Raw genomic sequence first — 16817 nt, 5'->3', positions numbered from 1 at the left:
GAAGCATCACCAGGCAACGATCCCCCCAGATGACTGATCATTGTCAAATAGACCAACACAGCTTAAGCTGCTGCTCTATGTTAAGATGAGATAGACCTGGGCTATGAAATGAAATACTAAGCTGATCCTTGAAGTGACCACTGGGGACTGTCTTCGACCAGCCATCCACTGCTCCTGGCAATTCAATTTTAGATGTGTGCTACTCAAGCCACAAACACTGAACAACAAGTGTGACTCCTAAAGTGCATAAATCACCAGCTGCAACATGCCAACTGAATGGGGCCATAGCAATGACGGCCACCAGACTAAGTGCTCAGTGGACACTGGGGGATGTCCCCAAGGACCTCCCTGCGCTGAGAGAGGGCCAGTGGGGTGCAGCTCCCCTCCTGCTAGCTCATGCTTGGTAGACTCTGCTGCTGGCAAGCGTCACTCTCTACTGAAGCTGAGGAGGCACCAGCTCTGGACAGTATTATCCACGGCTATGAGTGAGATCCGGGGCTCTGCTTCCTCATCCATACGAGATGGGGATGGGCCACCCCTCCTCCCCATGCTCAGGACACAGTGAGGAATTCTGAGCTTTCTCTGCCATGTGTGAGGGTCCATGTGAACATGAATCCCAGCCACTCTCATCTCTGAATGACTGGCATATGCGAAAGAACTCACAGCTTCTATGGCTGCATCTCTGGGACTTTTTTTTTTTTTTTTTAATTCCCAACCTCTCCTCCTCCAGGGACAAGAATGTACCCTTGACCCTGAACTCACCTTCCGTTGGTCTCAGCACACAATCTAAGCTACTGTCTTTGGAGGATTCTGAAAGAATAAAGAGAAGCAAAATGTCATTAAACACATTGCTTAGTGTGTTCATTTATTTTTCAAAGGTACACACATTGAGAAACGCATATTGGCATGGTTTTGTGTATGTTTGTTTTTAACATAAATAAATGGCATTGTAAAAAAAATAAACAAATGGCATTTTATAATAGACTTCACTAAGTTTCTTCCTTTTTTCGTTTTTAATTCAACCCAATACTGTGTTTTTAAGTTCTTTTTTTTTAAACTGAAGTATAGTTGATTTACAATGTTGTGTCAATCTTTGCTGTATGGCAAAGTGACTCAGTTAAACACATACACACATTTGTCTTTTTATATTCTTTTCCATTATGGTTTATCCAGGAAACTGGACATGGTTTCCTGTACTATACAGTGGGGCCTAGTTGTTTATCCATTCTAAAAGTAATAGTTTGCATCTACCAAGCCCAAACTCCCAGTCCATTCCTCTCCCTCCTCCCATCCCCCTTGGCAACCAGCCTGTTCAGTATGTCTGTGAGTCTATTTCTGTTTGTAGATAGGTTCATTTGTGCCATATTTTAGATGCCACATATAAGAGATATCATATGATATTTGCCCCAGTACTGTGATTTTAAGTTCGAGTTGCCTTACTGTCGTATGTAACTCACTTGAGCTGAGTTATGGTTCCTAAGTTCACTGCTTCCATTGTGGTCATTGACATCTTCACACATGTCTGGGGATGTACCCAGGGGTGGAACTGCTGAAACTAACGTCTGGACAATTCAATCAACTATCTTTTTTTTGTGTAAGCCACTTGGCAACTGGTTGGTGTTATTTGCAACCAAAGGACTCCTACCTAATCCTCACCGGTCGGAGGTGTGGGGCACCTGGCCTCCTCTGGTTCCCTGTGGAGAGGCGAAGGATAAAGTGGCATTGTTTACATCTCCTTACAGCACTCTCCATCCATGCCTTTGGACTCTGGAATTGGCCTCTCCTTGGGAAAAGGTCTCATCACCCCTGCTTCATGTGATGGGTAACTTGAATGTAGGTGTTGTTTTATTGGAACAGCATTCTTTAACTGGTTTATAACATTATGTAAGTTTTATGAGAACTATACCTATAGTGTGTGTGTGTGTGTGTGTGTGTGTGTGTGTGTGTGTGTGTGTGATCTTTGTGACCCCATGGACTATAGCCCCACAGGCTCCTCTGGCTATGAATTTCCCAGGCAAGAATACTGGAGTGGGTTGTCATTTCCTCCTTCAGGGGATCTTCCTGACCCAGGGATCAAACCCATGCCTCTTGCTTCTCTTGCTCGGGCAGGCATATTCTTTGCCACTGCGCCACTGGGGAAGCCTCGTTCCTGCAGCGTGCTCACCACCAAAACTTCAGTTCCCATCCATCACCTACCGCTGACCCCCATTACCCATTTCCCTCTCCCCCACCTCTCTTTCCCTGTTTTCTTATCCACCACTCTGTTCCCTGAATCTGTGTCTTTGCTTTGGTTTGATTTTGTTTATTCACTTATTTTTTAACTATCCCACATAGGAGTGAAATCAGAAGGTATCTGTCTTTCTCCACCTGAGAAATCTCAGCAGTCCAGAATCAAATCCAAACAGACCATCCCAGCAGTTCCATGCAGCAGAAATGCACGTCTGTGTTCCCCACAGGACAAGGACCCAGATGTTCACAACAACACTATCCATAGCAGCCCACCATTGGAAATTACCCAAAGGCTTACCCACAGTAGAATAAATAAGTAACTGCAGCAGAGTCACAACAGAATACTACAGAACGAGATATAATGCTGAGCAAACGACATTTTAAAAGGTCCATGCTGTGCAACTCCTTTCACATCAAGTTCAAAGACGGGCAGAACCAATTTGTGCCGTTTGAAGTCAGGAGTCGTTACCCTTGCTGGGGGTAAGAGGGCTGGTGGATGCCAGAGGACTTGTGGGACCTGCTGTGTCTTGCTGTGGGCACTAGCGCTTGGGGATGCACCGGTGTGTGAAATGTTCTTGAGTTGTACACTATGTGCACTTTTCTGAATATTTACTATAACTTCCTAAAAATCTTTTTAAAAATCAAAAAGAGGAAATCAATCTGGGCTCTGTCAGTTCTCACCACAATAGGCCATGTGGGTAACACAGCCACTTGCATCTATTCTTTCTCCTGATTCTCCTGTTTGAACCTATCCGTCCATTTTAATGTCTCTGCATGACCCACCGAGTGGGGTTACTCCTCTCTACCCCGCCCTCGAAGCCCAGAGAGAATAAGCCAGAGGACACTCTTCTCCACTTACTCCGGTTCTCTGCCATGACAGGCACCAGACCACACTTGCCCGCAGTGTAGATATATCCTCCATCCAAGCTCAGGGCATCCGCTTCTCCTTTCTGCCAAGACAAAGCATATCTTCAGCACCACAGTGAGGCTATTTCCCATCCTGCCTGTCTTTGCAGCTCTAAGAGAACAGATGTCAGGTGCCCCAGCGAAGCAGCAAGGATGGATCTGAGCACCCCAAGGAAACGCCACATGCACTATTAATTCTCTACCAGCCGTACATGCCTTTCATGCTGTCACTTCCACCGGAAAGACCAGGAACAGGCAGCCCAGTTGTTGCTGTTGTTTAGTCACTAAGATGTGAATGACACTTTTGGAACCCCATGGACTGTAGCCCACCAGGCTCCTCTGTCTATGGGATTTCCAGGCAAGAATACTGGAGTGAGTTGCCATTTCCTCCTCAAGGGGATCTTCCTGACCCAGGGATCAAACCGGCATCTCCTGCATTGGCAGGTGGATTCCTTACCCCAGGGACTCAGAACAAAAACTCCTTCTGTACTTGGAGCACTGTTGGGACGCACTCCTGCACCAGCCGCCCTCACTGAGGAGGCAGGTGGGAAGGGTTGGTCTTGTCTAGTCTCCGCTCATTAGCAGTACACTCAAAGGATTCAGCAAGTGAAAGAACCAATTAAATTCGCTCACCATCAGAATGAACGAGCCCACACTCCAGCACTGGAACATGAATTCAGCAAGACTGTGAAACTCCCTCTTTGACTAATAACTTTTTTACAATTGTATTGAAGGTAATTGGAGATGTGGAAGAGGGTTTCTATTCAAGGCCACACAGAACAGGGTTATTGATAACATCAAAATAAGGGGACCAAGAAGAAGAGGGTCATGACTAAATTGTGCCACGTCCATACACAAGATAACCTGAAATAATTTTTTTTTTTTTTTTTGGCCACACCATGCAGCACATGGGATCTTCCCCACACAGTGATCAAACCAAGGCCCCCTGCAGGCCTCCCTGGACTCGTCAGTACTGGACCACTAGGGAAGTCACTGAAAAAAAAATTTTTAAGTGTTTTCAAAACATATGTCACATGGGAAAATGGCCAAGATATACTGTTAAATGAAAAGGACTCAACACAACGTAGGTGGAACGATCCACTACTGTTCCAAGGCTAAACTGAGATGAATTGATGAATCCTAGGGTGAGGAATTAGTGAAACTCTTAACTGTGGTGCTTTCCTGCTGGCTCAGATGGTAAACAATCTGTCTGCAACGCGGGGGACTCGGATTCAAGCCCTGGTTCGGGAAGATCCCCTGGAGAAGGGCATGGCAACCCACTCCGGTATTCTTGCCTGGAGAATCCCACGGACAGAGGAGGGCGACAGTCCATGGGATCACAAGGAGTCAGACCAGACTGACTAACACGCCTTGAACTGTGGCAGCTCCATATGAGGTTCCGTTGTTCTGCTTGTTTTTACATCCCATCTTTCTAAATTTTCCAAATTACCTGCATTCACTGTGAGTTGTTCTTAAGATCAGAAGAGTGGGAAGCCCACAAGAGACACTCTGGAGGACAGAAAGCTGCGTCTGTCCCCACTCTGCGCAGGCACGGGCAGACCCTGCCCCCCTGGGGGCCGAAGCGCCGCTGAGACCCTGCTCCCCTCCAAGCAGATGCGGTGGCCTGGGCCCCCCACCCGCAGCACTCGCAGGCCGGCGGCAGGCGCCCTACCAGCACCAGGGCGATGCAGTCGTCGGTGGTGGAGGCCGTGGCGCAGGTCACGCTCTGGTCGCTCTGCTGGCTCCATTGCTGACACTTCTTCTGCTCCTCGGGCCCCACCGCGCACCACACCACCCGCGCGGACCGCGCCTTCACCTCCTCCGCAGCTGCCGGGGACACAGCGGTCAACAGGGCAGCCTCCCCGTTCACCCAGAGTCCACCTGAAGCCTCCAGCGGAGGAGGGGCCATGGCTGAGCTGACCCAGGGTGGTATCGTGGCCAAGTTCAGGGCCCAGGGCTCTGGATTCACCCCAGGAGGGGCCCTGGCTCTCTTGGGGTGTCTTCATACTTCTCACGTCCCCGGAGGCAAACTGACTGCTCTACCAGGGCTGGGCGACCTGACGCACTCAGGGTCCTGCCGCAGTATTATCAGGAGGCGGCATGCTCCTCTGGAGGCCCTTGTCACCTGACGTGTTCCGCAGAAGACGCTCACACTCACATCATACCTACACGGTGAAGGCCTCCAGGGGCTGGGAGTGACCAAGGGACCGCCACAGAGCAGGGCCCAGCGGCCCACAGCGGGCAGGGCTGGAGGGTGTGAGGTGCTCCCCCGAGGCCTCAGCCAAGGCTCACCGCCCACACCGGCCTGCCCTTAGGGCGGGCCTGGCCCTCACTCACTTTCCCTGAGGTTCTTCAAGGCGGTCAAGTAGCGGGCGCCCAGGTACAGCTCCGAATCTATCTTTGAGGGGATCCTCAAAAACCCAAGGGCAGAGTCTTTGAACAGCAGGTCCTTCTGGCTGCCTGGAGAGCCAAAGAGCTGGAAGCTCTGAGACTTGTTTTTTCCAAACTTCTCCTAATTAAGGGCAAAGAGAATTACGATGTCAGTGGTAAACAGGAAACTGAAACACCAGGTTGAAACAGAGTATCTGGAACTCCGGGATGATTCTGAGAGCTGGGTCGGCCTCCTCCTGTAGAGGGTCTCATGGCATCCCTGTGACATAGCTCAGTCTTGGCTTCGTCTTTACGAAGTTGCTGGGTCTGAGCACCTTAGAGTCTTGAGAATATTGCATCATCCTCCCGCTACTTCTATTGCAGCCCGGGAGACACCGCCAGTGGGTCACGCTAGAGGAGGCGTCATTGTTTCAGCTGTATGGAGTATGGCCTAGATAGGCAGGCCACTGAATCTTCCAGAGTGGTGGGAAGTTTGGGAAGGAAGGAAGGAAACCTCCCCACCACCAGATCCAAGCGGGTGGGGGTCCTGTGGGTGGGAATACCTGTGCCTTGCTGAGAAGCTGCCAGATCAAGTCCTCCTTGCCATCCACACTTCGGGCCACAACAGCATGAGAAGGGACCTGAGCCAGGTGGCACTCCTTGAATGCATCCACTGGCGCCCGAGAGTTGTTTAGGCAGAGCAGCTCATACTGGTCCCTGTCAGCCTTCTCTGGCAAGTTCTCTGGGGGAAGGGAGAGGTGGAGAGGAGGGTCCAGATGAGCAAACCCCAGTCAGTAGCCATGAGCTGTGGCCCTCCTCCCCCCATAGAATTTGAGCTGGAGGAGACATCTTATACAGTTGACAAAATTGGGGGTCAGAAGGCCAGTGGATTGCTCCAGAACATTTGGAAAAGTAAAGACAGTGCCCAGGAAGCCTTAAGGACAAGCCCATGTTCCTCTGATTGGATCAAACAGGCTCTGGGATGGTTGCAACTCTTGCCTGGCAAGCCAAGGAGACTGAACCAGACCCATCTGTTTCCATGACAACCCCAACTACAAAGGGTCCCAGGATGGAAACAAGCCAGGGACTGCTGTCTTAACCCATATCTCTAGAAAGAATTAAAATGGTAAAAATTTTAAAGCAAGAAACACAGTTGAATCGCTTCCCAACACTTGCTGCTGCTGCTGCATCACTTCAGTCGTGTCCGACTCTGTGCGACCCCATAGACGGCAGCCCACCAGGCTCCCCCGTCCCTGGGATTCTCCAGGCAAGAACACTGGAGTGGGTTGCCATTTCCTTCTCCAATGCATGAAAGTGAAAAGTGAAAGTGAAGTCACTCAATCGTGTCCGACTCTTTGCGACCCCATGAACTGCAGCCTACCAGGCTCCTCCGTCCATGGGATTTTCCAGGCAAGAGTACTGGAGTGGGGTGCCATTGCTTTCTCCTTCTCAACACTTGGGTGTATCAAAAAAAGGGGGAAAGATGGTATGAGTGAGTCCATCCAGATTAGGAACTGTTGATCTATATCACATGTAAATTGCATCAGAATACATTAAGTGATAGAAACTGACCCAAGTTGTTTTATGAGCTTAGTATAATTTGGATCTCAAAATCAGAGAAAGAAGTACAGGAGGGAATAATTACAGACCTCTTTTACTTATGAACGTAGACAGAAAAATCTAAAATAATTAGCTAACTCAACATAACAGAATATTTTTAAACTAATAGGTCAGACTCTTACATTTATCAGTTTATTCCATTCACAAAAGAATGACTGAATGCCAAAGAAGCTAAAGGCATTCATGACAAGAATGGATTAAAAGAAAACAATGAGATCATCTTAATAGCTACAGGGAAAAGCATTTATATGTCCAATATTTATTTGTGCTTTTTTTCAGTTTTGGAACACTAGTACTATAGAGAACTTGACAAAGGTATTAAACTTGATAAATGCTAGTTATCAAAATATCTACAGCAAAATCATACTAAAAGAAGAAAATTTAAAGTCACTTCAAAATCAGGAACAAGGCAAAGATGTCAGTTGTCACATTGCCAACACAATACCAGATGACCTGTATTTTACAATTTACTAAAGAAATGAGAGATATAAACACTGGAAGGAAAAAGACAAATTCTAATTATTGAAAGATGATGTAATCACTGACATAGAAAAGCCAGTGAAACAGAGAAAAAACTAATAAAACTAACAAGAAAGTCCAGCTAGGCAACACTACAAAAATCAAGTGTTACCCTCATTAGCAATAACAGAACTAATATAGAATGTAATATACTATAATAGCAAGTAAAATCATTAAATAGCAGGTAATTGGCCTCACTGGCTTCTCGGGAGGCTCAGTGGTAAAGAATCCGCTTGCCAATGCAGGAAATGCAGGAGACATGGGTTCAATCCCTGAGTCAGGAAGATCCCCTGGAGTAGGAAATAGCAACTCACTCCACTATTCTTGTCTGGAGATCCCATAGACAGAGGAGCCTGGGGGGCTACAGTCTACAGGGTCACAAAGAGTCAGACACCACTGAGTGACTGCAATTAGTTTCATTAAACAATGCAAGAAACAAAAAAACAATTCAGGAGGGAGCTCTCTGATGGTCTAGTAGTTAGGATTCAGTGCTTTCACTGTAGTGGCCTGGGTTCAAATCCCTAGATAGGGAACTGAGATCCCGTGAGCCTTTCTGCGCAGCCAAAGTAAGACAAAAACAAACAACGCAGGAGACTAAGAGAAAAATGTTAAGCTCGGTAAGTTCTATTAAATAACCTAAAAAGAGGTGTGATCAAAAGGGAGAGATTTATTATGATCCAGGGATTAGAAAATTTGACGTAAATAAATCAGTTTTTCATGGATCAATTTAAATTCAATACAATTCTACTTAAAGTATGATGTTTTAAACAATCAAGAAAATAATTCGAAAATTTTAGTTAGAAAATAAATAGCAAACTGTTTGGGGAAGGTTCTCTCTCTTTCTCTCCCTCCCACTTTCACCTCCATAAGCTATTAAGAACCACTACAAACCAGAGGAATAAAAGTAGAAAAATACAAATAGACCAGTGATACAAAATAGCTCAGAATCCATGATTATAAACAAGTTTTATGTATAAGCAGCTCCACACAGCAGTAGGAAAAGGGTAGGATTTTTTATAGTCAGTATTGTAAGGAAAATGGTCTCACTATAAAGGGGGAGAATGCGGAAGTGGAATCCATACCTAATTTCCTAGGTAGGGTACATATGAACAAACAAGAATGTGTTAGGGAGGGGAGTCAATAAATTATACTGTAGAAAATATTTATGATTTGGATGGAAAATAGCATCTTTAAAAGACGCCAAAACATATGCCAGCAGGACAAAAGTGACCAATTTGACTTTATCAATATCAAGGACTTCTGTTCAACAAATCTGTTACTATTTTTTTTTTTTTTTTTTTTTTGGACTGAGAAGAGATTTTCCTACAGTCTAGAACCAACCATGGCTCGTTATCTAGAGAGGAGGAATGCCTCACCTTGAATCAAAATTATGAAGAAACAGGCATGAAAATCAACAGAAAGATAGTCAAAGGTGAAAAAAGGAAGAAAGCGAAGCCCAAACTACCAGCAAATATATTGAGATGGTCAAACTCACTAGATGCCAAAGAAATGCAAGATAAATCAACAGTGACATATCTACTGCTTTCCAACCGTAGATAATAAATGTTATATGTGCTCTCCACGGAGCACTTCTCACCTGTTAGAACCACTGAACCAGACAAGTACAGCACAACAACACGGATAAATCTCTAAAACAGAATGCTGAGTGGAAAACCTTGATCACATCAGAATCAATAACAATCAATAAAGCTTCTGTGAGCTTAGAATCCAGAAACACAGATCAGCACTATACAGTTTGCAAGACCACATCTATTTCGGAGGACGTGTCAGATACCTTGACATGGGTGTCTTTGATGCAGAAGAGAAAGACAGCGGGCACGCGCGTTTCAAAGAAAACTGATCGCTTAAAATATAAAGTCACATAAAAACAAGAGCTGTGCCCTGCAGAGAACTTTGATGATGGTGTGCCAAGAAGTGAGGAGTCAAATTAGCTCACTAGTTGGAATTACAATGAAATAAAAGGAAAGAAAAGCAAAGGAGGCAGTACCCATGGCTCCTCTCCCTTCTCTTACCAAACACTGTCGTCTCCTTGACAAAAGCCACATCTCCAGCCCCCTCCTGCAGACACCTGTGGGATGAGAAAGCACCAGAAGGGTCAGCATGGAGGGGGCGGCCCGGCTTGTTCCTCATGCCTGCCTGTGGAACGGGGCCCTGGGGCTTGTCTTCTGTGGGCTCCTGGCCTGCAGAGGACAGGTCTCTGAGGCTCTATGGCCCCCACTGGGAAGGCATCAGGGGCCACCTGCAGATGGATTCTGAGGAAGAGAGAACCAGAGAGTGCAGGCTAGAGACCCCCACTTTCCCCTTTAAGGGTTGATTGAGAGGGCAAAACTTTGACTTTCTATGTAAAAGAGTTTCCAAGCCTCTGCACCAGAGGGTAAAAGCAGTACCCGTGACCATGTGGTTTTTTCCCCTCCCAGGGCTAAGTGGCAAACATGCCCTAAGCAGCAGAGAATCGGGGAGGCCTCCCCCCACCACAAAATGCCTGAGTCTGAGAGGCATATGGGGTAAAAGCAGAAACATCAGCTTCGAGGCTGGGGCGGAGGAGAGAGCTCCCCAGTGAGGCAGAGATCACTACCTCCCAGAGAGAGGGACCAGGCTGTCCGGCTGCCTGGCCAGGAGTCTGGGGCCGGTCTGCCCATGACAAGACTCCTTCAGGCCCTCAGTAGTTAGCGAGGGGACAGCAGTCAGCAGGAGGAGCCCAGGACCGCAGAGGGACAAAGCCAGATTCAGTGATCTCTGGGGAGGCAGGAGGGGGCGCTGACGAAGTGACTGCTCGCTGGGCTGGTGCGGAGATGAGGGGGCACCTGGGGGGTACTGGGGGACTGGAGGGGATCGTGCACTGGGCAGAGCCAGCACCTTTTTCAGACTCAGATTCTCTGCACAGCAGGAGAACCAGACCTCCTCCATGGTCACTGAGCTCTATTTGGGCCCAGAGAAAGGGCCTCCTAGCCCGAGGACACGTGGGCCGCTGGGGAAAAGAGGACGGTCTCACTCACCTGAAGGCACCGGAATACCCGAAGTATGGTTCCCGGGGGGAGCAGGCGCACTGGTTCTCCCCCGTCCCCTTGCACAGTTGACACAGGTTGGGGTACGCTTTTCCATCAACGCAGGGAACACAGCTGGCAGAGAAGAATTTAGCCACAGCTGTCGAACGGAGAGAAACGAACCAGGGTGTGAGCTCACCGGACCACAGCCAGTGGCAGCCCCAGCGTTCCCTCCCCTCCACCCCTGCCTAACAGCCTTTGCAAAGCCGGGAGCTCAGAAGATGGACATTGGCTGACACTAAACTCAGCTACCACCTCCCAGGGCTGCTGATACAGGAGACCCCACCCCCACAGGCTTCACAGCAGTTAACCTCACCCCTGCCTTGGATTCATCCCACATGCTCACCTGGGCCACCCCCGAAGTGGCTTGTGTAGGTGCCGCTGGAGTAGAGACCCCAGCCTGAGATCACCCCCGGAACCCCCACGTGTCTTACCTCCCTGGAGGGGCTCCAGTGACTCTGTCCAGCCCAAGAACGGGCGAAGGATTCCGATAGGGATGTTCCACCCAGCGGACCTGCCAAGGCCCGTGTGGCAGGACTTGCGGCCTTGCAGTTGGTCCAGCTGAAAGTTGCTGCCCTTCTTCACAACGGCCACAGCATAATAGTGGGTTTGGGGAGCTGCAGAAGAGGCAAAGAGCATCGAGAACTCTTACTTAGCCTGGACCAGAGAGAGAGAGAAACAGCCCTCTCTGAGCGAGTCCCTAGTGGGAAGGGGAATTCCATCTGGTCACTGCAGCCCTGAGGCCCCCCTCTGCTTCCCTAGGGGGTCAGTGACCGACCCAAAAATAGCCCAGGGTCATCATTCCCTGGACGTGTGACACTGTCTGAGGACTCAGCTCTGTGCCTTGTCCACTCTGACCCCATGGAGCCCGGGGCCCGGGTCCAGGCCACCTCAACTTCTGGGTCCCCAGGGAGAACTCACACTTTTCCGTCCCGTAGATCTCTGCCGCTACTGGCCGCAGTTTGTAAGGGTCCAGGCCCGCCTCAAACACCAAGCCACTATCCAGGGTCACAGCATCCGCCTTTTTTGCCTGAAAACACAGGCCAGACCAGCTTCAGGAGAAAACCTACCCTAAGCCAGGCAAGTGAACCTCAGGATGTCAGAAGGCTCCATTGCTGGATCTTCCAGAGGGTCAGCTTCCAGTCACGTCCAACTCAGTTGCCGTGAGAGGTGGTACAAGCCCAGAGCCCCTCTTCTTGGGCAACGAGCTCCAGCTCCTTTGCTGTAGCCCCTGAGGTCGCCAGGTGGCCGCTTTTTCACACGGCATGCCTCAGATCACTCAGCGATGGCACCCTTCACCATCTTCTACATCACAAGTTTTGGGGATGGACATGTACACACTGCTATATTTTAAGTGGATAACCAACAAGGACCTACTATATAGCACAGGGAATTCTGCTCAATGTTATATAGCAGCCTGGATGGGAGGAGTTGGGGGGAGAGTGGATACCTGTATATGTATGGCTGAATCCCTTTGCCGTTCACCTGAAACTATCATTGTTAATCAGCTATACTCCAATACAAAATTAAAAGTTCAGTAAAAACAAAAAGTTCTAGATGCTCCCTCCCCTGTTTTTGCTCTATATTTATTAAATTCTTATTTATTGAATAGACATTTTGACTATTAATATATCTTAAAGTTATCCTCATAAACCACGTTCATCCTCTTTGGCATATTACTTCACCTATGTTTACTTATTTCTCATATTTGCAGCCTGGCAGAAATAATATTTTCTGGACTGCTTTATTCATCTAAAACTGCCTACATTTTCTCCTGTAGCAGCTTTATTGATTGTATTGACTTCACGATATTTTATCGTAATGTGACTGTTTCATAATTTATTAAGCTAAATTTGAAACATTCCCTCCAATGTTCACCACTTGGGTTCCTTCTAACTTTTTGCTGTTAAAATTATACTTTCATGGACAGTTTTGTCCTCTTAGCTTTTTTCCCTTCTGATGACCTGTTGCCCTGGGATAGGCATCTGAGGGCGGGATCACCCAGACAATGGGAATTTTGTCTTCAAGGCCTTGGCCATCATTGCCATCCTGCTTTCCAGATGACTCTTTTCCAATTTGGAATGCCACCTACCGTGAGGACCAGTTTCACTATAGAACCACCAGTGGGAGAGGCTTTCATTTTATCAAGTGCTATTACTTAGAAAATTCAAGCGCTAACAAATTGCTTAGATTTGTATGTCTCTATTATTACGGGGAACATTTCATAGTATTTTTATTAATACTACCTCCATCTCCCCATATTGTTTTTCTTATGTGATCTTACATTTCTTACCAATTGAATTAGTTCTTTAGAGAATACAGTCACTTGTCAGAGCTGGTGCATATTCACTCCAATGCTTTCTAAATATTTTTTAATTGGAGGATAATTGCTTTATAACGCTGTAAGTGTTTTTAATGGCTATAAATTAAATTTTTTAATCATTCATTTTACTTCATGATTTAGTTCATTGCTTTTTGAAAAGCTAAGAGACTTCTCTTCCCTCTACAGTTCTGCTAATGAATCCACCTCTCTAGGTTTTCAATAATACACATTTTATTTCTAAGCATTTAATCTATCTCTGTTTTGATGTATGGTATGTAGTTGTCATTTAGTTGCTCAGTTGTGTCCAACCCTTTGCAACCCCATTGACTGCAGCCCACCAGGCTCCTCAGCCCATGGGATTTCCCAGGCAAGAATACTGGAATGGGTTGCCATTTCCTTCTCCAGGGGATCTTCCTGACCCAGCGATTGAACCCATATCTCCTGCATTGGTAGATGGATTCTTTACCACAGAATCACCAGGGAAGTCTGTGGTATGTAGTACTGATTTCAAATGGAGCTCTTACTGAAAAAGCAGAGTTTGAGGTCTTATTCACAGATATTGAACAAGTTAGAATAGGGCCTACAAATCTGCATTTTAAGCCATCTGGAAATGCTGGTGTTGTTTGTCCACGGGCCATAGTTGTAAAATAACAGTCTAAAATATTATTAAAACTAGATTTTTTTTCCCTTAAGTACTGTTCCAATAACCCTAGATATTAATAGGAACTTTGCACACATTACCTACTTTGTGCTAAAGTCACGTACACATTATCACGGCACAAGGCAGACACACAACATATGTGTCAAATGATTGAATAAAAATGATTGCAGTAGATTTTACATCTGAAAAAAACAAAAGGAATCTGAAGTTATTCACAAGTCCCTTTCCTTTCTCTCTCTGCTAACGTCTTAGACAAGTGTCATTCCAGTGCCCTGTGGCCTGGCAGGCCGTGCCCCAGCACATGATGTGCTGACTATGATGGGCTCAGCTTTTTTCTCTGCAAATTCAGAGGTAATCTCTCTGGAGGTTTTACCTTTTAGAGTCACCTTGACTTTTGCCAGTGTTACATATTCACCCAACACAACTGCTTCTGTGACATCGTTGTGTGTTAGTGGTGGGTTAGTCACTCAGTCATGTCCAACTCTTTGCAACAACATGGACTGTAGACCACCAGGCTCCTCTGTCCATGGGATTCCCCAGGCAAGAATTCTGGAGTGCGTTGCCATTTCCTGCTCCAGGGGATCTTCCCAACCCAGGGATCGCACCCAGGTCTCCTGCATTGCAGGCAGATTCTTTACCGTCTGAGCCACCATCATTGCACCGTCATTATTCACAATTTGTGTCACGATCCCAGTTTCCCTACACTTGGTTTTCAAATGTTAGATTGGTAATGTCTGCTTTCAAACTAGCGTTGTGTCCTAGGGGAGAGGATAGCTCCCAGCTTACAGGCGCTCAGGAAGAAGAGCAGAGGGGGCAGGACGAGCACATTTTCCATGGTACTTGGATCCTTTCCCTTTCAGTCTGGTCCCACCCAGCCCACGGCCTGGACTCACCGCGATGGCCCGGATACATTCCAAGGCAGAGGTCCTCCTCACACAGGTGACAGAGGGAGTACCCAGCTTCTTCATCCTCCACCGCCATCGGTAGCATTTGGACCACTCCGGCTGTGAAATGGCACACCATCGAACGTTTTTCCTTGGGGCAGCCAGACACAGTCCTGGGAGAAAGAGGCCGAAGAGTGAGGGTTCTATCACTGTCCGTGGAAGGGACGGCCTTGCCCTCTTCAGCAGTGGCCCTCCCCTCCCCTCTCCCTTATGTGGCTAAGTCAGGCCACTCCCCTCCGATGGAGGTGTTCCGCTAGCCTAATGACCACTCCGTGCTGGCCAGAGGGCTGTGACCCTCAACAAGTTTGAGGAGATAATCAGAGCCTCTGGAATCGTTTCCCTCCTCTGACGGACATACTTCCTACCCCTGACAAAAAAACAGCAATGCTCCCTTGCATCAGCTTAGAGAGTTCTTCCACCTGCTTTGTTCCCCTGGAACCTAGGAGGTAGGCAGGGGAGGAAGTATTGCGTCTGTCTTTCTGGTGCGGAAGCTGACTCTTGAGGATGGCTGAGTGACAGTCTGCTCAGCAGTGGCAACGTCCAGCTTGGAATCCGGGTCCCTCTAGGGTGTTGAGGCCTCAGACATCTCCCCAGAGGATGCCAAGGGAATGAAGGAAGCCACGACACCCATGGGGAGCAGGGCAGGAACCCCCTAGGCCAGTGGCCGCTCCTTCCACTGGGTAGGACAAGGGATTCAGTGATACTTTGGGACGTTGGCCACCATCCCATGGACAACAGGATTTAAACTGCAGACCTCAGTGGGGGTCAAGACAACCAAAGATTCAAGTGAAAATGGAACCCAGTGATGCAACTCTGAGCCAGATCCCAGGCCACAGCCCATGACCACTTCTAGGAAAGCAAGGCTTCCTGCCCCTCCGGCCTCTCCCAGGTGGCCTCGACCCTGTGCTATGGGCCCAGCAGGCCACGGGTCAGGGAGCAGAAGGAAAGGTAGTCGTGAGCTGGTGGTCCTGGCCAGGTCCAGTCCCACCTTAGAGAAGAGAGAAATAACCCACACCCCTGGGGAGGACGAGATGGTTGGATGGCATCACCGAGTCAACGGACATGAGTTTGGGCCAGCTCCGGGAGATACCAAAGGACAGGGAAGCCTGGCGTGCTGCAGTCCACCGGGTTGAAGAGAATCAGACATGAACAACAACATGGGAAGGAAACTGGAGAAGAGGACCAGAAAAGGCAGGGACAGGTTAGAGAGCAAAAGCTCACGGTTATCCTCTAAACACCTCTTTTCATCCAGGAAGCTCCCAGCCCAGAGTCGATGCCCTAGGACAGAGGAGGCTGCAGGGGGTGCCACCTGGACTTTCACTGGAGTCCTGCACCCCACCCCCCACCCCCCTCACCGCGGACACTCTCCAGCCCTCAAGGCCACCGCCCTGGACCCTCCCCCTCCACTGCAGGAAGCCTGGCCCTCACATTTACATCACTAACGTCCTGCACGGTGAGCTTCTCCAGGATCCAGGAATCATTTCAGATACTTGGGGGCTGGGGGGCGGGGTCAGAAGGAACAGCGGTTTAGTCCCTTCTGCTTAGTCCCCTTCCAGTCCAGGCACTTTAAAAACCAGGCGCCAGTCACTTCTCTCACACCCTCGACAGAAGGGCCCCAACAGCAGGGTCCGTGCCCCCCACTCCTGCCCCTTTGCAGTGGGAAGGGCTTGTGTGCGCCTCCGTCTACCAGGGCAGGCGGCCCTGCGCCCTCCTCACAGCCCTGTGGGAAAAGGGTTGAGCCTTTTTTCAGCGAAGCTGAGGTTCCGAAAGACTGTCTCTTGTCCAAGTTACACAGTTCTTGCAGGAGCTGGGACCCCATCTGCAGTCTCCTGAGTGTCTTGGGCAAGTCACTCGCCCTCTCCGAATCTCGTTACCATCCCCGCCTCCCTCTGTATACCCCTGCCACAGTGCTACGGGTAGGACAGAAGGGACAGGAACCGGGAAAGACCCTTAGGGGAGCTCGGCAGCTCTCGGTACCGACCCCGCCGGCTTCTCGGAGCCCAGCTCCGGGCTCCTCCCCAGGCGAGTGGGCGGGATCCGCTCCGCTCCCGGGCGCCTCCCCTGCGGCAGGTGCCCGTGCCAACCTGCCTGCTCTGGGGGACAAGGACGCCCACACGGCGCGGAGCGGGGACCCAGACGCCCACACTGAGGGGCGACGGGACTGGGATGCTCCCACAGCG

The 16817-nt window shown here is 48.8% G+C and overlaps 1 protein-coding gene across 1 annotated transcript in view; it reads right to left on the bottom strand.

Moving 5' to 3' along the window:
- Positions 1-16817, bottom strand: part of LTF (lactotransferrin) — a 28489-nt gene that overhangs the window by 11519 nt on the left and 153 nt on the right. Inside the window, exons 2-11 of the mRNA XM_061128799.1 lie at positions 14587-14750; positions 11631-11739; positions 11144-11326; positions 10662-10809; positions 9678-9733; positions 6069-6247; positions 5473-5647; positions 4808-4962; positions 3089-3179; positions 763-810 (exon numbers count right to left, since the gene is read on the bottom strand). Coding sequence (XP_060984782.1) covers positions 763-810; positions 3089-3179; positions 4808-4962; positions 5473-5647; positions 6069-6247; positions 9678-9733; positions 10662-10809; positions 11144-11326; positions 11631-11739; positions 14587-14750 — 1308 coding nt within the window. The remainder of the gene's footprint in view (positions 1-762; positions 811-3088; positions 3180-4807; positions 4963-5472; positions 5648-6068; positions 6248-9677; positions 9734-10661; positions 10810-11143; positions 11327-11630; positions 11740-14586; positions 14751-16817) is intronic.

Source organism: Dama dama, chromosome 24 (assembly GCF_033118175.1).
Source record: "Dama dama isolate Ldn47 chromosome 24, ASM3311817v1, whole genome shotgun sequence".
Classification (NCBI taxonomy): Eukaryota; Metazoa; Chordata; class Mammalia; order Artiodactyla; family Cervidae; genus Dama; species Dama dama.
This window is presented reverse-complemented; position numbering and strand designations above follow the sequence as displayed.